General features: G+C 44.2%; 1 protein-coding gene across 1 annotated transcript in view; it reads left to right on the top strand.

Annotated features, from left to right (window-relative positions):
• The window catches only part of IL17RE (interleukin 17 receptor E), a 31,821-nt gene extending 9,339 nt beyond the window's left edge, over positions 1-22,482 (top strand). Inside the window, exons 3-16 of the mRNA XM_044451908.1 lie at positions 1,930-2,079; positions 2,980-3,083; positions 4,808-4,931; positions 5,233-5,372; positions 9,358-9,426; positions 10,135-10,201; positions 12,398-12,585; positions 13,754-13,801; positions 15,088-15,133; positions 17,145-17,296; positions 17,469-17,537; positions 18,109-18,160; positions 19,242-19,349; positions 20,555-22,482. Coding sequence (XP_044307843.1) covers positions 1,930-2,079; positions 2,980-3,083; positions 4,808-4,931; positions 5,233-5,372; positions 9,358-9,426; positions 10,135-10,201; positions 12,398-12,585; positions 13,754-13,801; positions 15,088-15,133; positions 17,145-17,296; positions 17,469-17,537; positions 18,109-18,160; positions 19,242-19,349; positions 20,555-21,249 — 2,012 coding nt within the window. The 3' untranslated portion in view covers positions 21,250-22,482. The remainder of the gene's footprint in view (positions 1-1,929; positions 2,080-2,979; positions 3,084-4,807; positions 4,932-5,232; positions 5,373-9,357; positions 9,427-10,134; positions 10,202-12,397; positions 12,586-13,753; positions 13,802-15,087; positions 15,134-17,144; positions 17,297-17,468; positions 17,538-18,108; positions 18,161-19,241; positions 19,350-20,554) is intronic.
• The last annotated feature ends 4,921 nt before the right edge of the window (positions 22,483-27,403 follow it).

The raw sequence follows: 27,403 nt of genomic DNA, 5'->3' as shown, positions 1-27,403 counted from the left end.
TTTTTCTTGTATTTTAATTGTATTGCACAAATTGTTATTAATTGTCTAGATAGCTTCAGCTATGAGGCAGTATAGAAATGGAGTTAAACATAAAGAAAGGGTGGCCTAAATGATCAGACATGTTCCTTTAATAGTGCAGAAGAGGTAATTTTAACAGGTGTGACTTCTGTACAGGGGTTTGATCTGCTGAAATGTCTTGTTCTACACCGCTATTAAAAGTGCAGGAGCTCTGCCCTCTTTTGCATCTGGCCACCCTACTCTGGATAGCTATAAATAGCCACTGAAAACTAGTTTGTATCTGGCTGATATATAGGCACTATAATACAGACCAGGACCCAGAACCAGCACCCATTACCCAGAGTGAGCATTCTTGTATCTCTGCATTGCAAAGAAGAAAAGGCTCTTGTGTCAGTGTTATACTGCCTTTCCGTATACCCATTTCCCTACAGGTAAGCCCTGTTAAACTCATGGGGCTTCTCAGCGAACAGGTGTAAAATTGCATTGCGAGTTACTAGAGGGAAGCCCTTCTCTGGTCACTTGCCGCTCACACACTTAGGGTGGGTTCATACATAATGGCAAGCCATGGTGGAAACCACTGTGGCATGGCGTATTATGTGTGAGCCCACCAAGAGTGGTCAAATATGGTGAGGGTGGTCTCTGTGAAACCATAGAGAGAAACAATGGTTTGCTGTATGATTTCCATGCTTCACCATTGCTTGCTTGTGCATTGGAACTTGGTTTCCACATTTCCACCAGCAAATGTTGTGGCAAGACCAGCCACAGCTGCATTCTCCACCATGTTACTCTACCTTGAAACTGCTGACATGGCCGCAGCCATCTTAGAATTGGCTGCTCCCTCTCTTCTTTGCCAGCATGTTCCCTTCCCAGTGTCCACCTGCATCTTTGGAATACGGTGGCAGTGAGGCATCGCACTGAGCCGTCTCCAGGAGTGGCAGCCCTGGAGATGGCCTTGCACTCCTGCCTGGTCGCTGCAATTTATTTGAGCGGCACTTGGACATTGCAGTGCCCTTGCTCCACTCCTGTGAAAGTTTCTGCTCTGTCTCCTGCCCTCTGCTCCACTCCTGTCTTTTCCCCGACTCTCCTCATACTGTCAGCAAGACGCATTCTCCCCTATTCCTGCCACAGTTGTGTGACAAACACATTCTCGGGAGCCGGCTGAGACACTTTCCCAGACAGGTGCCCCCACGTGCTCGCTCAAGAAATTCTTCCCAGCAGGACATGCCACCACCTCCATCCCTGGCATGACCTGCCTGAGCGGATGCCTTTCATGCGCCTGACTGAGGAGGGGAGGCAGCCCCTTCCAGCGTATGTGAGGGCCATGGATACAGTAAGGGAAAAGTGGGGAAGAGGTGTGGGTGGATGTGCCTGCTCATTGGCATGGCATAGAGTGCGGCAGCATGAGGGAGCGCTACTCTCGTACTACTATAGAACAACAGTCCTATTCTAGCGAGTAGGCAGTAAGCTGGGGTTGATTTTCAACTGTGGGAGCTAATGGGGTACCAGCTGCCCTTCGGAGGAAAGAGGGAGAAGTATGGAAATCATGCATGCATGGGAGCCACTCAGCTGCCTGAACCAGGGTGAGAGACCATGCCACACAATCATGGCGCAGCGTGGTTTACTGTTACGTGTGAACACAGCCTTACACTTGTCATTTTCATGACACAGGACAGGGCGGTTTGTCGGTGGTGTTGATCTGGCAGTCGATGTGGTGCAGTGGTTAGAGGGTTGGACTGAGACTTGGGAGCTCTGGGGATCTGGTCCCCCACACAGCCACACGACTCACTGGGTGGCAATCGCTGACTCTCAGCCTAACCTCCCTCATAGGGCTGCTGAGAGGAAAAGGTGGGTTATAAAGTAGCCGATGGATAATCAGGAACCTTACCTTGATCTTTCCGATTTCCCTCACAGTGCATGGTATCCTGCCCAAACCCCGCTGCCAGCGGAAGCTGCGGGAGGGCCTCCCCCTGCCTCTGCCCACTCTTGCCCTAACCACAGTTCAGCTGTGCCGAGGTGAATGCCAGCCATGCGTCCGTGTCCATGTGGCTCTCAACGCTACAGGTATGGTATGGCCGGGGACAGGAAGCTGTCGTAAGCTGGTGGTGGGAAGAGAACAGAATGGCCACTTGCTAGAGTAGCCGTTAAGAATCAGCAAAAAAAGACATGTCCCACCGAAACAAGGGGGAATAGAGGACACCACTTGGCATAAAATGTACATGTCCTAAATTAGAACTATGGAATTGATCATTGTCATTTAAATAGAAGCACTACGTTCACTACAGGATGGAACTAAGTGACCGGGGGCCTGTGTGCTTTGCCCAGGGTGCTGTCCAGGAATGTTAATGGGCAGTTTCAAGGTCCAGCTCTTCCTTCTTGATGCTTCTTTGTCTTCATATTGGAACTGAACTGGACGGCCATGCAAAGCAGAGGCATCCTCTGTAAAAGAGGATGCACAGAGGAGCGCAGAAAGAACTGCAGCACTGCAGACTCGTCCTTGCCCAGCTCCAGTCTTCCTCTGAGGTGGTCCTGACGGCAGTCCAGAGGAGCAGACCTTCAAGCATATGTATCCTAAATCTGTGGTGAAGGGCTTAAGTTAAATGAACTCACCCTTCAGTTTCCAAATCATTTTGAAAAGAATGATGACATAAAAATGGAGGAGCTTGGCGACTTTTCCATTCTTCTCTCTGTATAGGATAAGAAATCTCCCTTTGAGCAACTGAATGTCTTAGAGCTCCCAACATCATGGCAGAGAAGGAGTTTCTGGAGCTGTGCAGCACACTTCAAATGCATAACACAAACACTTGGAGGCACTGTGTGTGGTGGGACCAAGGCTGCTAGCAATCAGGGTTTCTCTGACCCTGTGTGTGGTGGGACCAGGGTCATGACTGGTGGGCTGTTGTGATGAAGGCCTGAATACACTGTCTTACCCTTCACACCATCTCTTCTGTTTTCTCACTCTAGGCATTGAAGGGCTGGAACTGCATTTTCTGGTTCTAAGTTCTAACCGACCTTCTTGGCTTCAGGTGCTGAGGAAGAGGAGGCATCAGACAGACTCAGGAGCCTTGGTTAGTAATAAGTATTGGATGTGGATTGGGAAAGGAAGCTTCTCTTTTCCTTTCCTCTCCCTGGCAGAGTGCAGATGCTTCTGAGAGCTGTGTGGCAGACAGAAATTCAACTGTGTTGTCCCTTATTTCCATGTAGGGTGTCTGCCTATTGTGCAAGTGTTCAAGCAGCTTTTCCCAACCTGTGCCTTTCCAGATGTTGTCGCTTACAACTCCCATTATTCCCAGCCAAAGCTGGCGACATCATAACAATCCCTCTTAGTGGCTTCATTGGGAAATTGCTAGCTTTTGCAGAGTACTTGCACAAAGGGGTGTTTTTCAGCAGCACCATTGCAAAAGCTAAGAGCCAGTGGAATGTTTTAGGAGTCACAGGGCAAGAAACCTGCTTTCTGCCCTTTGGAACAATCTGGGCCCAATTTTTTCTGGTGGTACTTAGCCACCAAGTGCCTGCATTTTTGTACCTCTTCCTCTCAGTTCCATGCACACCATTCCAGTCGTCTGTGTGTGTGTGTGTGTGTGTGTGTTGGCATTGGTGAGGGAGGGGGAATCTACAACTGAAATACTGAATTTGTTCTGAGTTTATAAGTTTATGTTTATTAAAGGTTTATAAGTATCTTCCTTAGAGACTTACTCCCAGGTCAGTGCAAATGGATTATAGCTGAATTATAGAAATAGAGTAACCTTGCATATTAACTATGAACTATTTTGTTACACACCCAGCCTCTGAATATTTTCTCTATATATATATCAAAGGTGCAAAACCTCAGGCCCAGGGGCCAAATGTAGCCCTCTGGGGTTCCTCCAATGAGCCCATCACCATTCCCCAACCACCAAACTGTTGGTGTTTTCCAAGGCGCTGTCCCCCCACCAGGTTTCTATAAGGTGAAATGCCCCTCCAAAGGCTTAGTTACTGGCAATAGGAGTTTCAGGTTACGATGTGCTTTACCTCCACCCCCTTTGGCTCCAGCCTTACCTGGAATGCAAGTCTCCACAGCTTCTCTGAAACAGGATTCAGCCCTCAGGCTGAAGGAGGTTCAGCATCTCTGCTCCATACCACACACAAACTTTGTTTTTGTCTCACTGGAGGGGAGATGTCAGAGGAAAGGAAGGCTGAGGGAGGGACAGAGTACAAGAATTTGTTTTCAGTGACAGAACTTGTTCTGATGGTATGTAAAAGAATAATGAGCAGGCTGACTTTAAGCACGTGCAAAGAGCTTTTTTATAAATTTGCTGTCGGTTAATTGCATCAAGGATACACACTTTTCTAGGATTAGGGATAACTGCATCTACGGCTTTCCTTTCCCGATGAGCTTGACTCCATGGCACCTCTCATTTTTTATTACTTGTGGAAAAATCAGCTACCAGGAGGAGGAAATCTGAGGAATTAGCAGAATCGACTTACCTGTTCTAAGATTAATTTCCTGAGGGCTAGAAATTTTCTTTTAAAAATGGAGAGATATGTTTTAAGATCTTATACAAGTTACTGGATTTAACGTGAGAGACAATATTTCACAGCACAGCTACATCCATTGAAACCTATTAAATCTTATACTGTTTTAAATTAAGAGATTTAGAATAGAGTAGAATAGAATAGAAGGGTTTAAGAGGGAAATAGTAATCCCTGGCTATGGGGTTATATCCACTGGGGATAGGTGGAGGATACTGCCTGATTCACAAGGCACATGCATGAAATTTCAGTGGGCGCTGTTCTCACCTTCTTTCCTCAGTGGCAGATGCAGTTTGATTGTTTCCTAGCAGAGAGCGGCCAAAAGGTGCTTGTCTCACTGGAAACCATTCCTAATGGAGTGCTGAGCTTAAATCAGAGCCTTCTCGTTACTCTCAAGCAAACAGGTAAGATACATCCAGAATATACCATGTGTCTAGTCTGCTACTGTTTAGCTCTCCTATCGTTAAGGAGCCTGAAATTATGTGCTTAGAAATCCCACGGATTCCATGCTGGGCACAAATGGTGCTTATGAAACAAATTACTGTAGATGCAATTTTAAATTGTGGCATACAGCACAGTGCTTTTGACTCATGTGGGAAGCTGGAGAAAGATCATGGTGGACTTGGGGTCAGATGAATTTATCATTTTCGGTTCCTGTCAGTGTCTTAATATTCCAGTCTTGTATTTGTGCTTTTCTTTCCCCAGGACCTGAGTTCCACCACACGTGGGTGCCAGCTACCCGGGCTATTGGGGTATCTGTTCCAGAAGGGCCTGCCATCACTGTGCGGCTCTGCCACCAGCTGGCCTTGGAGTGTGAAGAACTGCAGCAACCTTTCCACCAGCAGGTGGGACATTTGTGGGAGGAAGAGGAGGAATGGGCTCAGCTGCTAGGGAGGAAAAGCAAGCAAGCAGAACTGGAAGCTCCACCAGGTAGGGTGGTGGCCCTTGGGGGTGTTCAGGAGCATGGGAAGCAAAAGCAGTTTCAGTGCAAGAAAGGAGCAAGTGGTATTGATCCTGGCCAAATCTGCCAGCTTTGCATTCCATTGCATTTGAGAGAGGGAGGGAGGATCAAGTTCTTTTCATCTGAAATATGAATGACTTTGTGAAGTTGGTAAATTCTTACCAAATCAAAGATGGGGAAAATGAAGATGGTGTGGTGACAGCAAAAAAGAAGTAGGTGGAGGGGACCTGGAAATTTTAATAACCATAGCAAGAAGAACAAGGAAGGTGATGTGGGTCCAGTTGGGGTGTGGGGAGAGAGTTTCTGCAGAAACCTGTGAAGGTCTTAGTGAAAACCTGGATGAAAACACGAAGAAAGATTTGTGAAGCCCAGCAGGTAGCAAGGACAAATCTGCAGACAATGGGGCTTGTTATGTTAATTATTTATCTGGATGTCAGTATTTTACCCCCCCCCCACTGCACACTGTTTGCACGTGTGTGTTTTCAGCAACAGCAACAACATAAATAAATAAAAATAGTGCTTACCAGAAATGCATATAAAACTTTATGGATTTTATCACATCTGGAAGTTCCCCTTTAAATGGAAAGAAATGCCAGATGAAAAAAACAGTTTTTTGTAACAGTCGGGGCCCAAAACAAAGACAAAAAGATGGTTGCAGAAATGGCACACCCCTCAAATCACATTTTAAAATAGTCTGTGGGTTTCAAGGAAAACATTTAAGATTGTGAAGAGAACTCCTATTTGTCAACCTTGCTTCAGAATTGGTTTTTGCTGAGTTAAAGATAACTGTAGAGGACACAGAGAATAAATGACAGAATACAATTCTTTCCTTGGGACAGAATGAGGGCAAAGCAAACTAATTTTAGATGAGTTGATGTTAAAGCAAACTTCTAAACTTGCCCACAGGGAAAAGGGTTAAGAAGGAAGATTTTTCTAGTCCGATCCATTCCAAGTGGATTATTTACATTAAAACTCTTTATAACTATATAAGTGTTATCACTGCATTTTTGCAAGATCAGAATGTTGCTGTTATGAGCCATCAAGTTGTCTCTAATTTATGGTGACTCAACAGATGAAGGCCTTCCAAAATGTCCTATCCATGACAGACCTGCTCAGCTTTTTTGTGTTCAAGGCTGTAAGATTAGGATTACCATATGCCTAACATTTTAAATAAAACAACAAACATATTATTAGATGCAATGAATGTGGTTTTACTTTCAACATCCCAAGTTTTAGATGTATGAAGATTAAGGCAAACCAGCTCTTATTGTTTAGCCACCAATAATGCTAAATCTAAGGTAATATGTTTTGCTAAAAATCAAAAATGCATACATGGCTCATTAATTCTAAAGAGCTAGAAAAGGTATGTTATTTTGGCATAATTTTTTGCAGTTACAGGATCCTGTGAGTTACTAATAAAGAAAAGTGAATTGAAATCACTTGCTTAATATGACTGTTGAATTTCAGGCAGCCTTGATCCACTGGACCTATTCTGACTATTTTTAAAGCAATGTTGATCCCACTGCTAATATTCAGTGCAGAAATATGGAGAAATATGACTCTCATCAAGATGGAAGAATTCAGAATCATTTTTCTCATGTGGTCCTGGGATCTCAATATCCACTCCAGCTAACTGAGTCATTGTAGAGCAGGGATGGGTGCGATTGCTGGCTTAATTTGTGCCTGGAGGACAAATTGCTAAGGAAGGGCGATCCAGTTGTCAGAAATCAGATTGTTCTTAGAGGAACAGAGAGTAAACTGTCTAGATACTTAGTAGATGCAGAAATTCCTTTGTAGGATATAATTCCATGGGGAAACATGCTTAGAAATTGATACAAAGAACTGTAGGTGTTGGTGCCCAGCCTGATATAGCATTTCTTATATCTTCTAGAACAGGTTGGTGGATCGCAGTAATGAACATCGGCACCATAGGGTAGGGTCTCTTTTATTCCCCATGACAATGGAGCATTCAAAGGCTTTTGCTAGATTTGTTTCAAACAGATGGGTTATATGACGAAACCTCATCGATTTTATGGTAGTGCAGCCAAGCAAGGCTGGTGTCAGCCATAGGTACGGTTGGACCCCTGCTGAGAAGCCTTATCCCTGCAGGGTCCCAGGTGAGGTGCGTTCCAGGGTTATGCTTCCTCTTCCCATTGCAACCTGCTTGTTCACCTGCTCCTCACTCTGCCCCAGAGAACAGCAGTGGTGAAGAGCAGCAGCAGGAGATGCTACAACCGACTTGCCCACCACTGCCTCTCTTCCTGTCAAGCAAGTAGTAGTGATGGTGAGAAAGTAGGAGGAGAAGAAATGGCTGCTGTGGCTGGTGAAAAGGAGGCACTGGGTTTCTTGCCCAAAGAGCCACAGATGCCTGGAGCTGGCCCTGTACCCAAGGCTGGCCAAGTTATTTAGCACCTGAAGTACAGCGTCTCACAAGTGCCTATCATGGCGAGCAGAAACGCAATAATAATACATTTAAAAGTAGCAATTTGCTGACTTTTCTCTGGAACAGCCATATTATTAAGCAAAGTTAGGATGCTGACTTGGACAACTAAATGGCACCCTGTTCATGGACCCGGTTTCCCAAAAGGGTGTGCCTGATGCTGACTGTATTCAGGGGTGTGTACAGCATCAGGCAACCCCCTTTCTATTTTCCCAGTATTCTATTTCCCAGTATTTAAGATTGTGTTGGGGTTATATGTATGCTTTAAATCTATTGTACTTTTTATTGTTAACCATTCAGACACAATCTTAAATATCAAAATATGACCCCAACAATACCCCCCAAGGCCACACACATAGTCCGTAACAACGCAACCATATCATATAAAACATAATACACAATATAAAATTTAGCTAACAGTATAAAATAGTCAAAATAATCATCATCATCATCATCATCATAAATAAATAAATGTAGGTGTTAAGCAAAGGTGTTCACATTGTTATTATTACATTTGCCATTGTTTTGTTTTTACTGCTAGGAATGGGGAGAGGTACTTGTGGAATCCTGTGCCTCATGCACCAGATCAGTGTGTCTGGCCTTTAGTAATTTGCATCCTAAGTCTGGATATGGGGGGCTATTTCTTGCTCTGCCTTAGGCCTTGTGAATTTTTATGGTGGTGGGGTACAGTTGCCATTTGTTCGACCTGAGGCAGCTAATTGTCCAACCATAGGGTAGACTTGTACTGATCTACTACAGAGCTGCTGCCTAGCAGAGTGCACTATTTCATGGTAGATGGACAGATTGGTTGACCCAGAATATGGCAATTCTCTATGATTCACTGCAGTAGAAATGCAGTTTTTGTTCCATGAGACTTTATCCTTTGCACTGTGGGCCAGGGATAGGCTGGGAGCGGAGAGGGCTCATTGGGCTAAGCAGTGATAGGTGGTCCATGGGGTGCTCCTTGAGGTGGAAGTCTGTAGAGGAAGAAATCAGAACTGGAGGACACGAAAAGTGTTGCGCAGACTGAGCAGATTGTGGCTGATAAATTGTTCTGTTCTGCTTCCAAGGCTCACTATCTTTTATGGCAGCAAGGAGATCAGAATCTGCTGGTATATTGAGGATGTTTTGCAATAGATCAACAAGGATTTCTGACACACAGTTGTCTAACAGCAGCAAGAACAAGATGATACTTTTGACTAAAGTCAGCTGCTGAAATGAAAGAAGTTTGGAGTAACTAGAAGTGGGCTTTGTGTGAAAGTAGTTCTGAATGCATTCCCGGGCTCACATGCACTCTGTTCGTTTGATTCTGAGTTCATACCGACTGCCTCAATTCTGCTTGGCAGATCTTAGATCTAATAAAAAATAGAGGCTGAATACTACCCAACCCTGTTTTATGGCCCTGTGCTTCTGTCCCTTCTCCTGGCAGGTTTCAGTTTCCAAGGATCACCCTGCTGTGCTGCCATATGAGTTCCTGCTTCCTTGTCTGTGCATTGAGGTTTGTATGATGTATCACCTGAAGAGACCCGCTTCTGTCAGTCTCCTTGGGGAAGAGGTGCAGCATAGAGAACTGGGTGCAGATTAAAAAGTCCTGCACTGAGTCTTATAGTAGGTTCCAAACAGACATTTTGCATCTTTAAGATTTCTGAGAGTTGCTCCCCCTTCCACTGCAATGTCCTACAGAAAATGGTCACTTGCCTATGACTGGGGAGTAGGGTGGCCACTTAGGAATTGTACAAAAGAGGAAATGCATCATTGAAACAAGAGGATGCAAAATTGTTTTATGTTTGTTTCTGCATATAGATAGATATGTGAGAAATGAAGATTATAATTAAATAGAAATACAGTAATTGCAACAACATGAGAAAGATTTTGACCAGGTCACTTGTGTGCCTGCTTGTTTTGCTGCTAATTGTGGATAGATGACATGCCTTAGGGGTTTTTTCTCTAAACTAGAGTTGGACAGGGCTGGCTTCCAAAGATAGGATGCCTTCAAATAGAGGCTGTCCTCTCTAAAAGGGAACATGCGTTTACCCTACCAAAGGGAACAGAATATCCAAGGCAGTATGGACTTGCCATCCTTTTTCCCCCTGGGGTGTTTAGCAATGTAGGGCTAATAGTGTCCCAGCTGAAGCCCCTGAGGGGGTCAAAGCTGGGAAGCAGCCAACCTGGGTCTTACTGATATTCCTCACTTTTCCCCACCCAGGCATCGTATGAGCATCTAGACGGCTTGCGGAAGAAGGTGTGTCCATTCCAGGATCAGCCAGAAGCCTGTGAGTCTTGCTTTTGGGCCGCCGGGTGCTGTGACAACAGGGCACTCCCAGCAGGCACTAACCAGGCCTGCAGAGATGATGCGCATGTTCCCCGACCTGGTGTCTGCTGCTCTGAGCCAGTGTGGCCGAGTGCTGGACTGGCAGCCTGAGAAATTCTAGTTTCTAGCTTCTAGTTCTAGTTGTCATCCAGCCATGCAGCGCACTGGGTGACTGGACTAAACACTCCTCCTCAGCCTAACCTGCCTCACAGGGTAGTTGTTGTGAGGGTAAAAATGGAGCGGAGGAGAACTGTGTAAGTCGTCTTGGGTTCCTTTTTAGTGGAAAACAGCAGGATATAAATACAGTGTAATAATATTGTTCTGGTTTTCCAAACAGAGACTTCAAGTGGAGTAACCAAATAGCACACATTTTATTTCTTATTAAACCCATCCTCTATCTTGTTGTCATGTGTTAAACTGTTGTAAACTGCCCAGACGGCTTTGGCCATTAGGTGATAGAAAAAGGCCCTACCACTCCCTAAGCAGAATATTAACATCAATGTCTGAATAGAAAAGTGTTGTTTTTTCCTGCTAGAGACTCTGCTTGATTTAAGAGACATTTTAGCAAATAATCTAGAGAGAGCTAATGTGATGTGGTGTGTAAAGTAGCCAATTCGGACCAAATGGTTCTGCTGAGCCATGAAGCTCCCTGTGTTACTTCAACCAGTTGCTCTCACTAAGCCTAAAGCAGGAGTGTCCAAATCGGGATCCACTCATCTATACCTCCTGTTAGTTCCAGATGGCATAGCCACTGGTGAGGGATCATGGGAGTTGCAGCTGGAAAGCTACTAGTTGCCCTCCTCTGGCCTAACACAATTCATAGGATTATTGCAAAGATGGTGTAAGATAACACAATGTATGTCCCCCTGAACTGCATGGATAAATTATATTTTACCATAGCATATTCAAGTGGTTTTGGACTACAGCTCACATCCTCCTTGACCATGGGCTATACTGCTAGAGATGATGGGAGTTTTCATCCAAAACTTCTAGAGATGTTTTGTACTGTGACTTTCATCATCCCCAGCAAATTAGGAGAAGACTGTTCTGCAAGTACATGGTTTGGAGCTGACTTTAAAACTGTTCAAGGGTGTTGTAATGTTTTAATTTGGTTCAAATATTATAATCTAATTATTTATTCTATTAGCTGCAATGTGGGTCTAAAGCAAACTAAAAGGCAAGATAAGAAAGAGACAATGAATAGACATACATACTGGAATAAATTCAGTGTGTCCTCCATATTTTTTTCTGTCTAGGAAATATAATGTCCACTTTTGTAGGGTTATCTGATCTTTTTGTAGCAAGTGCTACATTAAAACAGCAGGAGCATTTATGCATTTTTTTAAATCAGTGGAGGTTTGGCTCATATCCCAAAATCCATTTTCAAAGCATTGAGACTTCATTTATGTCTTTTCATGCACTTGTCTGCTTATCACTGTATATTTTATTTGCTTTTTTTAATTTACAATATATACCACTCCATTCCTAGGCAAATTCTAAAGTGGTGAACAGTTTAAAAGCTAAAGCAGATTCAAACATAACAATACTTTTAAAACAGGATAGCATTAAAATTGTGTCTGTACATGTAGGCAGGCTGGAGGGAAGGCCATCCCTGAATGCAAATAGAAAAACTTCAGATACAGTGTTTCTCTGCAGTCAATTTCTGCCTTTTTTACACAACACTGGGAAGAATGGTACTGGGTTAATAGGAATGGGGAAGGAGGGCATGGCATAAGATACTATCTGTGTGTGTCATCAGCCTGGAAGGCAAAGGTGCCCAACCTGAGATCAATGTGCCAAATCCCAGAAGGCCATGCCCCTTTTCCTGCAGACACCAATGATTTGGTGTTTCCTGGCTTTTGTGCATGTTTTCCCCCATTCTGAAATATTAAAATGCCTGAAATATTAAAACACCAGGCTTAATTACTGGCTGTGAAGAGCTTTAAACTTGAGTAAGCTGGTACATTTTGTCATTTTGGCATCATCTCCCATGACTTTGGCACCATCTACCACTGGACCTCAGCCTCTAAGTGTTTCTCGGAAATTGAATTTGGCCTTGGGTCTGAAATTGGTTTGCAGCTCCTGCTCTAAAGAATGAGTGCCTCTCAGGACTTCAGATTTCTCCGGATCTTATTTTTTTTCCTTCCTGCTTCTTTAGATGGTTCAGATCTTTGGTCTTCAACACAGTTCCACGACTACAGTATCAGCGATAAGGCCAAAATGGTTATGTCTCTGAATGGCCGCTGTCCGCTTCAACCCGATGCTTCCCTTTGCTGGAAGGAAAGTGCAGCTCCAGGAGCAGCCTGCCAAGACATCCCCAATTCCACGGTCACAGTATTCAACCAGGTACAGAGTTGGGGTGGTCATGCCATGGGGACAGGGGGGCCTCTGGTGACTGGAAGGTGTGTAGCAAAGCTCAAGGGCAGAAGGTTCTAGAAAGCCACAGGTCCAGATAAGGATTTGGAGACTTCATTGGGCTGAACAAGTCCATCTCCTAGGAGGATAGAAGAAACAGGTGGTAGAGAGAAAACGGTTGATGTGGAATATATCCTAACCAGACACATATTGAAGCAGCCTTCCCCAATCTGGCTGTGCAGTCTGGAAATGATGAGGGAGTTGGACGTTTTGCACATCTGGAAGACACCAGGTTGAGGAAGACTTTTCCAAGGAGTTTGGACCTTCTGGAGTTGTTCTTACATGTATGCTTCACTTTTTAGAGAGGAAGGAAACCATTCAATGGCAGATATAGGGACTCCTAGAGTGCCAACATGTAGGGTTGCTGGAGCCCTGCCTAAAGGAAGTACCGGTACCATTAAATGCTGCAAGAATTCTGCTGTTCTTGGTACCATATGGCTTGCCTGACTTTCCCACCTACTATACAGGGAGACAGGAGTTCTGTTGGCCACAGCTAGGGATGCCAGAGGATCTCATTAGGATTGGATCTATAAGTGAAACAAAGCAATTTACCCTTCCTAGAGTTTTATTTTTATAAATATATATATATGTGTGTGTGTGTGTGTGTGTGTTTATTTGAATGCAGTTATCATTTGGATTCTGCACTTTTCTGTATGTTGTGGTGCAATTCGTAGATCAAAAAGTGCATTCAAAATGGGTATATATGGGAAAGGTTTGTATAAAATGCATAAATTAAGAAAAGTTGTGTAAGTTGTGTACATGCAAGAATTCATGTGGTTTTTAAAAAATATATCTGTAGAGTTTGTATGGATTAGATTTAAGACTGAATTGATGTAGACTGGATATAGAGTGATTCATACCTCCTTAGCCACAGCATGTTGAGCTGTGGACCAGTGGGGGAACACAGCAGGAGGTCAAGTCGTTGCATCCTCTCTTTGAGATCTGGAGCACAGGGATAGGCACAATCCTTTACACTGGAGACAGATGCATGAGGCAAAAGGGAATGTTTGCTTTCAGGAAAGCCATATCTATGGCCTTGTAGGAGCTGCTACGAGAAAGAAGAAACACCCACTTTTCTGACCTATTTTTCTTACTCTAGGAGTACGTCCTTAAAGAGGTTGATGTGCATCCCCAGCTTTGCTTCAAGGTAAGACACACACACACACACACCTGGTTACTTGTAACACACACAGGCTTGAAAGACAGTAACCTGCTGTTAAAAGCCTGATGAGGCATTGTTGAAAGAGCTGGCTGTGTTTGGCCCAGAGAAGGGGAGATTAAGAGGACATATGAGAGCAATCTTCAAATGTTTGAAAGGCTGCCATTCAAGAGATGAAACAGACTTGTTTTCTTTTGCCCCTCAGGGCCAGGCTAGAACCAGTGGGTGGAAACTGCAGGGAAGAAGACTTGCAATAACATTAGGAGAAATGTCCTAACTCTCAGCAGTGGAACAGACCGGCTTAGGAGGTAGCGGGATTTCCTTCACTGAAGATATTTAACGACTGGACAACAACTGCCAGCAGTGCTGTAGTTGCATCCTGTATTATACATGGAGCAGGGCCTTGGACCAAATGACCTCTGATTCATTCCTAATTCATTCCTACCCTAATGGGAGAATATGATTTGGCATCCACTGAAATGGATGTGGTAGACTTTGTCCAAAGGAAGTCCTCTCATGTTTTATCATTTAAACAATTATACCTTCATGCACGTCTTGTAACTGAAGAGGTCCTCAGAAGCTTCGGCGAATGGGGCGGCATAAAAATGTTTTAATAAATAAATAAATAATAATAAGCATAAAGCGCTGCCTCAAGCAAGGGCTGGAGTCTGTGCAGCACAGCCATAACATGTGCTGATTCTAAAGTCAGTGCAGCCGCATTCAGTTCAGCTTGCTTTCTAGTGAGTGTACATAAGATTGCAGCTGTAGTTGCTCCAGATGAGCAATGATGGGTTCACACTGCAGCCGCAATAATTGGAGTCGAATTTCAGGAAGAACTGCCTAGATGCATTGCTGCTGGAGCACTGAGACCTGTTGCTTCCAGGGGTGCTGCACTATCTTTGTTACTGGAGTCCTTTAAGATCAGCTTGGGCAAAGACTTGATTGAATTAGCTGAAGGGGCCTTGGGCCACCAGGCAGTAGCTGGCTTAGCCATCACAATCGGGATGCACTGCAGCTGTGTTGGAATTCAGTTCAGCACATCTAGAGGACCCCAGGTTGGTGAAGGCTGAGAGAGAGGGGCTTGTTCAGTCCGTTCAGGATCTGTACTTAAGGTTGTTCATCATTGTTGGAGTGGGCAGGCTTAGTATATCCGCCTTGCAGGAGGGCTGGAGGCTAAACTCGAGGACTCCTTACATTTTGTTGTCCTTTGTTTCTGTGAGCATAAAGGCAGGATTTAGTATGGCCAGTCACAACTCTTCCTATTACTTTTCCAGTTTTCCTACATGAACAGTAGCCACATTGAGTGCCCACACCAGACAGGTGAGTCTGCTTAAGGCACAGCGCAAGCCTCATTTGGTTGCATGGAATGCTGCAGAGGTTATGGGGTAAGGAGGGGACTCCTAAATACTGCAAGCACCTGAGGCAAAGAGGACGCCTATATCTATCTCTCTATATTCTAGACAGAGTCCTGCTCAACTGATGTTGCTTTTCAGAGATTTGTGACTGGACTGCAAGTAGCAACCCAGTAGTTAATGTAAATATATATACATATGTGTTAATCTGTTAACCCAAGCTAACTAGTAGAAAATGTGTTGTCCCTGAACATTGAACTGTTGAAGGCAAAGAGTTCCTTCTTGTTTGTGGTCAGTTAAAACAAGATAAATATTCCTTTTCCCTCAAAGTTATTTTGTGAAAACAGGAGGGTCTGTTATGGGAATTTTAAAAGCCAAATGCCCTTGGCTAGTTTTGAATGGTTTTACAACTTGTTTTCTCTGATAACCTGGGAAAACTCTGCTTGCTTTGTTAGCAACGAAACCAAAGTGCACCCACGTGTGGCAAACATGTGGAAATGCAGAGATGTGGAAATGCAGTTGCCAAGAGAGGTCATAGGTTCCCCATACTAGAGACATTCAAGGAGAAACTGGACAGTTGTCTGAATAGGATGGTGTGACTTGGCACCCTGTATCAGGAGGAGGTTGGACCCGATGGCCTTTTTGGCCCCTTCTGACCCTACTATTCTATGAATCTATGCATTCTGCAAGGTTCTAAGTAATGTAAGGGTGCAGCTCCCACTTGTTGAACATGGGTGGTCCTGTACTTCTCAATTTGAAAACGAAATGCTGGTCCACCAAATGCTGGCATTGTTTCTGCATCATTTGAGCAGTCCCCAAGCATACAGCTTACTTTGGAAATGAACTGAAAAAGGAAAGTTTTTTGCAACAGAGATTTCAGGAAACCTCTGCTCAGTGACATCTAGGATGCGTGGAATGTTGCAAGTGTCAGTTGAAGAGGAAAGGAAAATTGGGGTGAAGAAAATTGGCCTGCTTCTCCTCCAAACAACTTATAGATTTGGGGAGCAGGAGAGGGTGGGTAATATATAGCATGAGGTTGCTCTTATTCTTATAACCCTAACTCTTACCCATGCTAAGAATGGAGAGGCTTCAAGAACAGAGAACAAGATACCTGTTTTCCTTTCCCACTTACCAGAAATCACCCTTCTTGCTAAATAACAACATATGGCAGAAGGTGGTCCTTAATATACCACATATACTGGCATATAAGGCAACTCATGTATAAGATGAGGTTGATATTTTGGGCTGTTTTTCTTTTGTTTGTCATACTAGGGCATATAAAATGACCCCAAATTTTTGTTTTGTTTTGTTTTGTTTTGTTTCAAGGGCCCTCTTATATGCCAGTATATAAGAGTATATCTCTAGGAAAGACCACAAATATTTTTAGGAAAGCCCATGAATATCTCTAATGAAAATAGTGACTATCTCTAGGATCTTCACATCCACTGAGAGACAAACACATGAATGAGGCTGGCTAGTGCCAATAAAGAAAGAGAAAATGACAAAATCCCCAAAGTCCTTAGAGGCATTCACAGTTTTTCTGTAGGGATATTGCGATGTTACCACTTTTGTGGGGGTCCTACGGTTTCAGGCATCCACTGGGGGGTTTAGAATCTATCTCCTGCAAATACAGGGGTCTTACTGTATGAGAAAACTTTTCACCTGGTATATAGGACAACTCCTTGATTTTTGCCTTGCTATTTTCAGTTTCAAGATCCATCTTATACATTGGTATATGTGGTAACCAAGCCTCAAGCCATGTCGAGCTTTAAAATAGGAACATTTATGCTTTTTACGGTAAAAAACTGCCTTAAGCTTAAATGATGATAGTGTACATATAAATATAAATAAAAACAGGAATTTGGGAAAGTTGTGATCTTGATGATTCCAGAACCAGACAACGTGGCCCATATAATGATTGAAACCTCTGGAGTATGAGCTGAGTCTTGGGACACCTTTGTGCTGTTCTTCCCTTCCAGACACTGCCTGGAATGTATCCCTGAGTGCCACGTTTTTGCAGCTCCATTTAAAGTTCCACTCCCGCATCCCAGCATCTTTCAGTTCAGCCATATGCCAGCAGCAATCTTCAAGCAAGTGTGAACTCAAGCCACCTGTCTATACCATCACCCATGTAAGTGATGGCTGCATCTGAAGCTGGGGATGGTTGGAACCTAGGGGAATTGTGGGGGAGAGTGCTCAGGAAGGGCAATTTGGTGAGGAAGGTCTGGGAAGATGAGCTACACTTTATCCAGAAGATAACAGAGGAGTGGACCTTGAATCTACATCATGCTTTTGCCTTCCAGCCAGAGGGATCAGCCTTGAAGGATCAAGATCTCATCCTTCCTTGGCGGGCCTTGAAGAGCTGTGTACTGGTAAGGACCAGCTTCAGTCTCCCTTGCATTACATATGCAACATTAATTGAGCAGAGAACAATTTTTAGCAATAGGATGGACAGCTACAAAGCCAAGAGACCAATTGCACTAGCCAACTACACAACAGCAGCATGCCATGTATTATCAAGGAAGGCTGGATATGCACATGGTAGGCGTCTCGTAAGCAGAGCCAGTTGGAACTAGGGGTCAGACTAGATGGCCCAAGAGACCCCTTCTGACTCACTCTGTTTCTATGTTTCTATGATTCAGACTGGGCATTCTTTTCTTATGAATGTATCATTGTGTTGGTTATCACAATTCCAACTCATAGGGCACATGCTGACCACAACCCATGGGGTATTTAAGGTTGTCAAGTATTTTAAAAAGAATGACAAAAGCAGTCTTGAGAAATGTTGGATATGAGGACAGAAATAGCATTAGAAAATGCTAGAGAAGTGTGAAGTGTGCTGTACGAGAGAGCCGAGCATTACAGTGACAGGGAAAGCCCTCATGCAGATCAGCCCCATGTCTGTTCAAGTGTCCCATGCACTGTTGTCTTCTGGTTTCTCAGGTCTGGCGTTCTGATGTGCGCTTTGCTGGCAAACAGCTTCTGTGCCCAAATGGTAAGTTTCAGTGCCACTCCACGTTAGGTTGAGAATGGGATGAATAAAAGTACAGTCCCTGTACTGTACAGTCCCTGTACAGTCCCTGGCCCTGTTATGGAGAGTGGTAGTTGTGTCATGTCCTCCACATTCTTCCTCAGAAAGGGTAAGAGAGCCAGCCCTAGGACTTGCTGAGGTGGGAGACATTCTGTGCCTCATTTATAGAGGGTGTATGAAGTGCGTGGATCCTTTGTGGGCTTTACATGCAGAAACTATCTTGTTCAAGTTGCTGACTAGGAAACCCATAAGGACCCGCTTGGAGAGAGTAGGATAAAATCCGCAATGAGAGTCAATATGATAGTGAAGTTCCATGGTGGGCTTAGTCATAAGGGCTGGTTAGAACTCTTCCCCTTTCAACTTTATGCGGGTAGAGGACATGTGGGCTCCATATGATTTTGACCTGTAACTCTCATCATCCTCATCTTTGGCGAAGTTGGTTAGGGCTGATGTGACTTGAAGTCCCAACAAAATCTGGAGAGGCACACATTCCCACCTCCTGAACTTTAGGATGGCCAAGTGGGACCTGTCACACTGTGTTGCAGTTTGGAGTGTGCCTTTTCTGGGGTTGAGCCTGGCTAGTCCTACTTCCTCTTACAATCCTCTTTTCCATTCTCCCTCCCAATCCGCTGTTCTCTCTTTCACGTCCTTCTCTCCCTCCTGCAGTCGTTCTGTATGCCGCGAAGCCTGCTCAGTTCTCCCTGGGTCCTTTTGGCAGGGGTTTCCTCTTTTGGCAGTACTTTTCACTTCTGCAGTCCATGGGGTTTCCCCAAGCCTGCTGTCAGCTCCATTTTGTGTGTGGATGGCACTGCTTTATTCAGTCATTCATTCATTTAAAACATTTATATGCCATCTAATATTTCAGTGAAATCTCAAGAGGGTTTATAAAAACAATATATCGGGATCCATGCACACAGAATGAGTTTGCCATTAGTATACAAGATGACTGCAAAGATAATAAGCATGATTGAGGAGATGGAAAGGCAGTGGATGAATGACTTTTGTTGAGATTTTGCAGCCAATTTGAAACTTCTTTCTCTCCTAGTTGTACACAGGCACTGGGGCCTGCTTGCTTTTGCGGTGGGTCTAGGATTGGGATTCCTGGTTGCAGTCGTTCTGCTGATTCGCTGGTGTCTCCACAGACTCCACAGAGGTAAGGAGCATCAGCAGCACTGTGTGAGCATGTGTAAAGGTGAGAAATGCCACCCAAATGTAGATTCTAGAAATGCAGCACTGTGTGGTGAGAAAGAGAGGAGGTGTGATAAGTTTCCAACACAGTTCCATCCTACAGAGGAGCAAGTTGAAGAAGATAGATAATCTCTGAAAAATGGTCATTATGGTTTGTGGCTAGGTGCTTACAACACAATAAGCGATGGTGGGTTGTTGGGTTTTTTTTACCATTGTTGATTTTCTGTGTTGTCTGAACTTAGACATGGTATTTCATAAATTTGGTCTTCAGAAACCATGATAAGAAACAATGGTTTGTTCTAGGGTTTCTCGGTACCACCATGACTTGTGTTTTCATCAGTTCAGGATCATGGTTTCTGTGGTCCTGATATTCAGCTGTCACAGAGTGGCAACTGCTGGAGCTGCTGCAGACATCCAGCCTTTATGTGTATATCAGTGAGGAAAAGGCAGGTGACATAGGCAGGGAGTGATGCACCTTGGGATTTAATTTCAAGTTCAGTTACTGATGGGATACATGCCAACTGAGGGAGAAATGAGTATGGGGATAGAAACTATGATAAAGTGGAAAGAAACCATGATTGTCAGTGAGGTAGATTATGGTAAGAAACTGTGAACCCTGGTAACTACACAGGGTTGTGTGTTGTGTTTTGTGCATGCAGCCTATTGGTACCTGTAATGCAAGAAGAAGGGCTCCACTTGTGGAAAGTCCCTTTCATAATTTTCATCAGGGTCCTTTAGTCTTTTTAGCATGGGGGAAGGGACTGCTGTGGGACAGATGGGATGGGGAAGACTATTTTCACCAGTGCAATTGATTCAGCTTAAATTTGAATCTAATCCCCCATTCTCAACTTAATAACACAACATAAACAAAGCAAGTCTCTCAGCCTGGCTACAGGTGCCCACAGCCTGAGTTTTGACAGTGGAGAAGTCAACAGAAAAGAGAGAGAAGGGGAACAGGAATGGATGTGAGCAAACTCTGTTCTATGTACTCAGTTGGCAACAAGGAGTAAGGAGATAAATCAGGTCTTCACAAAAAAAGATGGTTCTCCTCGCAATTTGCCTTTTCCAGTAAAAACATAGCTGCCATAATAATGGAGATGGAAGGAATTTGGTGGAATGAAGCAACCCCTAATACCCTGGCTGAAGTCTCTTTCTTTCTTCTCTTCCCAGATATACCCAGAAAGCGCTGTTCCCGTCCCATCCTACTGATCTATTCTCCTGATTCAGAGGAACACAAGCAGTTGGTCTGTGCCTTCGCTGCTTTGCTGCACTCAGCACTGGGCTGCCCTGTGCTTTTGGACCTCTGGGAGCTGGGCCATGTGGGGAGACTTGGCATTTTGCCCTGGATGTATGCCCAGAGGGAACATGTGGGCCGGGAGCATGGCCAAGTGCTGCTGCTCTGGAGTGCAGGCAGTGCTCATGCCTATGGACTATGGCAAGGGAAGGCAAGCAGAGATGGCGGGAAGGCCCCAGAGTCCCATGACTTGTTTGGGGCAGCAATGGCCTGCTTGCAAGGCGAACTGCAGTGTGCATCCGGGACTGTGCAACAGAGTGACTGGGTGATCGCCTACTTTAGTAAACTGTGTGGCCGGAGGGACATTCCCCATGCCCTGCGCTTTCTTCCCCGCTATCGCCTTCCTCAAGAACTGCCAGGCCTGGTCAGGGTCCTGCAGGGCCCTTCCAGCAGCACACCCAGCTGGCTCCATGCAAGCGCCAAGGCCATGGTGTGCCACCTGCTCAAGGCTGAGAAGAAGAAGGGCCCGCGGAGCCGGCTGTACCAGCCTTGGAGGACAACCACAGAGAAACTTGCTGGTTCCCTTGCCCCACTCACTCATCCCAAATTGTGCAGGCCAAGCTGCACCTGAGTGACCGCTAAGACAAGTCCACCCCCGTGGAACAAGTTTGCGTTATGAAATGGAGCTGCCTCACAAGTTGCTTGCAACCAGGGCAGTTGATAGGGAGGAAGGAGGCCTCAGAAATGCCTGCTTCATTATGGAGCCTAGAAACCCAGGCATTTGCGACCATGCTGGGTCTCTGAGTCCAGTGCCACAAATAGGAAAGGCCAAACTCAGCCAAGTGTCTTCAGGCAAAGACAGAGGCTGCTTCGTTCCCAGCTAGGCCCGTCCTCCCATGGTGGCTGTGGCAACTGTTGCCACGGCGATAACTACAGTGTATTAATGCTAGAAACAAGCAAGAGTAACAGGAAGGTTGACCTCGATGCTGAAAGAAAGCTGTGCAATATTAATACTATACCTGTCACGAGTGGTTCGTGCAACACTCCCTAGCAGTGCCGTCACCTGGAGAGCTGCTTTCTGGGGCACTAATGCAGTTCAGGCACCAGGGAAAGGTCTCACCACCTAATTGGATAATACTTGCATTAGTGGAGGTCAGGCAAGCCATCACTTCAGGGCTGTAGCTGCAGGATGCTCTGTGAGGATGAGGCTGGTCCCCAGAGGATTGTTCTGGGCCCTGTCCAGATTTTCAGCTTTCATTTGGACAAGTGGCTCTCTGGCCCTTTTACTGGCAGAGATAGAAGGTGAAGAGTACGAGCAACATTCAACCCAGTTGTACACTAAACGGTAATAAAATGAAATGGCTGTAAATGTGATTAGGCTATTTGCACTTACGTTCTGGCTATCAACATGCCTCACCATGACCTCTCCTGTCCAAACAGGATCAAAGCTGACATGTCCCTACATACACAGCATAGGCTTATTTTGCTGTGTATATTGAGTAAGCTGCAGGGGATTCTTATACAGGTCCTTTTCAGTTCAGTCTGGAATACTAAAAGTGACTCGTTAAAATAACATTTGGTACAAAGGCTGAAAGCACACTTAGTGTATATACATTGCTGTTCTAATGTCTTTTGCAGTGCATGTGCAGTGCTGGGTTATCTGTTACAGAACTTGTAAAGACTTACACATTTATGGATTATGGCTTTGAAGATAAATGTGAAAACTTGAAGATATTTGAAAAAAAAAAAGGACTATAGTGTTGACTAAATAGTCTGCGTTCTGGTGTGCATATGCCCAACATACACAACAAGGGAAAGTTTTCTTTCAAAAGATTTATTCTCAAGAATAACCACCTACCAATGAATTGTTCCAGATGGCACACCAGAACAGTCCTCAGGTGGCCCATTTATACATTGATCATTAAAGGGCTACATGTAACACAGTTAACACTTTCCAATAGGTTACAGAAGTAAAAAAATAAAATACAATGGCGTGTTCTTTTTCACCTGCATACCAAAGAAGATGCTTCAAAGGAGGGGGAGGATGGGGTGCTATTGCATAGAGAATGGGGTGGGCTGGTATGGATTGCCTCTTGTTTGAGCTGCTGTTAGCTGTCAAGTGCCGAGTAGCTTTTTCTGGAATGGTGCCTGGTCAGTGTCAGCTACCTTTCAAGGATGCACACATGCTAATTTCGAGAAAAGAGAGTTTTTCTTTGACCTGGTAATGTGTCAGTGATTGCCTGATTATACCTACCTACTGATTTGTGCATCAGTAGTGTAAAGGGGACCCCAATCATTCCCTAATGGCTTGGGGAATTTTCTCTGGCCAGCTCCTTTCCCTCTAAGATGCTATTATGCCTCAGGGCCTCTAACCATTTTATAGCAGTAGCAATAATGCTATGAGAAGAAATGAGTTCTTTTCTGAGGTTGGCCTTGACCTCAGGGATACCAGATGTGGCCTGGTGCATCTCATTTTCTTAAAAGTCCTTTCCATGGTACAATTTTAAACTGGAGCAACACATCAGTGTCCTTTCCATGAGCTGCACCCTGCCTCTAAGAATATTTACCCACCAGTACCTACCATTTATTTCAACATGCCTTACTTCCATGCAAATGTCCTTAAGACAGCACTGTAGGTAGCCTTCCCCAACATGGTGCCCTTCACATTTTGGAACTCCTAGCATGCCTGACCACTAGCAGTGCTGGCTAGGACTGATGGGAGTTGAAGTTTACAATATCTGGGATGGCTTCAGATTGGGGAAGGCTCCAGGTGTACATGTGGGGGGATTAATAAAACACGTCATCTTGCTGCTTGACTTTGCCTGCAACCACAGTGGAGCTTGTCAAGCATATGGCAGGTTAGAACACAGGATGGCGGTCTGCTTGCTCCAAAGGTGTACAGTCCTAGGTTACGTTACAGTCCTAAAAATGGTGCAAACCAGATCTCATCAGTTCCCTCTCCCACTTGTTTACCCTTGCAAACACAAATTTGAAACCCCATCAGGGTAACACCTTGACTGTTTTAAATGGAAACGTGGTCAGCAGAAAAACAGTTAAGCATCTTCACCTCCTCCTGCTTGTCGGCTGCTCAGAATCACAGTCTGAACTTTTTTGTTCCTAAAAGAAACCCACTAGGACAGTATTACATTTCCCCTTACCATCGTTTGTCTGCATGAAACCATTGATAAACTACTCGTCTTCAGTAGCCTAGCATGTGGTGAACTTTCAAAACATACATCAGAACTCAATGAAAAATCCAAGCGAGCAGAAGGACAAAATACTCAGATGATCACCAGCATGCCAAGTGGTAAATTTTTCAAATGTCTTTATACTGTTTTTATGCCACTAAATATTAAGAAACATCCCTAAGCAGTTTCCGCATCACACCAAAATCATATTAAAAATGCAAGTTTAAAAACAATGCAATTAACAGTAATGGTACAGAATACCAAGCAGTACAGGAGCAGTAAAATAGGATGGCATGGTTAATTTATATAAACCAGGGGAAGTCTGGGTGAACAAGTGTACATTTTGATAAATTTAACAAGGCTAAATTTTTGCCTCTGTCGAAGAAATTCACAGCAAACTCCAGTGAGTATGAATTTCTGAGAATCTGACATGCAGATTCCAGAGCAGACTAGCTTTTCCTGAGCCAAATTTGACTTGTGGTCTTCCTTAAGAGTGAGTCAGTCATGAAAAAGCCCTTGCTTGTTCATGGATCCAGATGTTGGATCTAGGTGTATTGGATCCAGACATTGTGATTCTGCACTTGTAATAGGGTGATATCCACTCTTGTTGAGGCTTTCCCTTTTGTGCTGCATGTCAAAGATTCTGGTTTCTGCAGCTGGACTCTAGTGAGCTTTAGCTCTGCATGTGGCAAATGCTTGCTTTAGCATCAAATTAGAGTTTTCCAATAATTTCTCTTAGAGTTTGCTGTCTGAAACGCTGATGACAATTTTTTTGTTGAGCATCTGCAGAGGGCCCAATATTCACAGGGCTGAGATTTTTCTCTAAGTTCTGTGACAAAACAATCTGCCTGCTTCCACAAAAATGGCTGAAAAACACAGGGGAGCCTCTGGGAGGATGGCAGTACAGTGGTACCTTGGTTCACGAACGCCTCAGTTCATGACCAAGTCTGGTCGCCAACAGAAATTTCGGGAAATTTTTGCCTTAGGTCATGAACTCCACATCGAATGACGACCATGATCGTGGCCATGTTCCCACACAAACAAGATCGCAATCGCAGCCATCTTCCCTGCTCATGGTCACCTGTGGTCACTTGCTGTGACACTTACTGAATAATGGCTCCAAAGAAAGTGCAGAGTAAGCATGGTGGTAAAAAGAACGTGCAGAGCGGTAATGAAGGTGACAAGAATGTGCAGGTTTTTCGCCAAAATTGACCCTGCAGCTAAGAGACAAAGAAGAGAGGCAACTCCTGAAAGAGATCTCCCCAATGTCCTTATGGAGGGGGACCCTCCCTTCAAACAATAACCTCCCCCCACCTAGGTTAGTGTTCTCTACTGTACTGTACTTTATTACTTTGTTGATCTTTGTTACTTCGTTTCAAATTTTTGTGATTAAAAAAAATATTTACAGAACGGATTAACCTATTCACACTGAACCTTATGGGGAAATTTGACTTGGCTGGCGACCAATTTGGGTCTCTGCCAGAGGTGTGGAACAGATTAAGTTCATGAGCAGGGGTACCACTGCATTGTGTAAAGGACCCCCAAACCTCCCTGAGTGAAGGATTACGGGTACAAAATAAATACCCTGTCTAGAAAAGCTGTCTGCTCTCATTTTCTTTCAAGGTTCTCAGAAGGAGATTTAAAATGCTTTTTTATTTTAAGGCACACACTGGGAAACCAGGTGGCTTTGTGAGGAGAGCGGCCCACTTCTGGCACCAGGCAATAGCCCTTGGCAGCTTTCCTGTGCAGCTGACACAGGAAAGTCCACCCCTGGCCTCACACTTCTGACTCCAGAGCTTCCACAAAACCCTCCTTTTATCAGTAGCCTTATCACAAGGGAGCCACACACCAGACTTTCTGGCTCTGCACAGAAAGAGAAAGGAACTGCCGAAACCTTCTTAAAGGTATACACACCTACACATATCACAGTCTCTACTTTCTTGTTCTTCAACAAGGTTGAATGTAAAGGAAACTGGCATGATCATTCCTTGTGCAATAGCTAGAGATCACTCTATATCTGTTCCCTATCAGTCTTCATGCATTCAGTCATCAGTTCAGTTTCCACTGCGCCACAGTCAGAAAGCAGGTGCTCCTCAGGAAGGAGCAAATAATTTCATTTCAGACCTGTCATGACTCTGAGGATTGGGGGATAGGAACACTGGAGCCCCACAAGATCTGTGTTGAGACCAGATCCTTTTCAATGTTTTGCATACATGATCTGGAATGATGAGCAGCGATGTGGCCAGATTAGTTGATGATACCAAATTAATTAGGATGGCTAAAACAAAAGAGCAAGAGCTCTAAAAGCATCTTCCCAAACTGAAAAAATGGACCTCAAAAGGGCAAACGTGGCTGAATTCAAGCACATGGAAAGTGTTGCACATTGCCTCAGAAAGCTCATTTTCTCATATAGACTGATGAGCTCTGACCTGGCAGTGGTTGAACAAGAAAGAGCTCTTGATTTGTGGTGGGAAGCTTGATAGAGATGTCAATGCAGTGTGCAGCTGTTGTGACATTCCGGTTATTTGAATGGCATGAAGAAGTTTGGAATATAGCTGTTAATGATAAATTGGCGTGCAGGATTAGGGTGAAAAAGGAGTGATAAAGAAGAATGATTTTAATGATATATGGTCAGTTCATATGAAAATGTAAACCAAATTAAGCCCTCCAGAATTCCTAGAATTAATGAGCAACCAGTCGGTGTTGAATTAATGCTTTGAGTATTTGTGCATTTCAAGCAGGTATACTTTGTTTAATTAACTAGAAATCTCCTTCAAGACATTTTGTATATCCATTTTGAGTTGTAGGTCGTGCATTTTGCTATTGGCTTGGCTTCATTATAACATTTGTTTAAGGGCAAACATCTTACTCTTTAAATTGCTTTTTTCCCCTCTGTGTGTCATCTGTGGAACTGATGTCACAACTGTACAAATATTTTGGGTTTCTTCTAGTTGTGAATTCAACTATAAAATAATTGCACCTGTCTTTCAAGCCACTAAGGCTGTGGCTCCCAGCGCTACCGTTAGGCTGCTGCCCCATGAATGTTCGGACAAACAAGCAGCTCCCAGCCTTTCCCTGCCAGCATGGGAACTATAGGACTTTGTGTCCTTCCTAAACTTACCTAGGCCTTGGTCCTTAATTTCTTTGGTTCATGCAATATCAGTTTTTTCACTGAAGTTAATTTTTTATCCCTACTCGGGGACTGAAATATTGATTGAATCGTGAATTCACAACAGCTGTCTTCAGTTCCAGTATAATGGCTACATGTGCAACTGGCCAGATTGACAACATGTGTCTTCTGACATAGGTAGACCATCTCTGCCTGATACACATATTGGCTGTTTGTGGCAGTGAGTTGCCCACTAGGTATTGCCTTTATCCTTTTCTACCCTACTAAAGGTCGGCCCCATGAGTTCTAGGTTGAGATTAAACTTAGGTCTCTGATTAAAAGCTACTGGTTTTTTTAATAGAGCAAGATACTGATAAAGACAAGGTGCAGTGAACACCTTTGTCATCTTTGAATGTAGGATTCTCAAATTCTATAACGATGCCAGATTTGCTTTTTAAGAAATCTGTCAGATCTGAACTTGGCTGTGA

This window comes from Varanus komodoensis, unplaced genomic scaffold, assembly GCF_004798865.1.
Source record: "Varanus komodoensis strain SLA01 unplaced genomic scaffold, ASM479886v1 scaffold6_4, whole genome shotgun sequence".
NCBI classification, from domain to species: Eukaryota; Metazoa; Chordata; class Lepidosauria; order Squamata; family Varanidae; genus Varanus; species Varanus komodoensis.
This window is presented reverse-complemented; position numbering and strand designations above follow the sequence as displayed.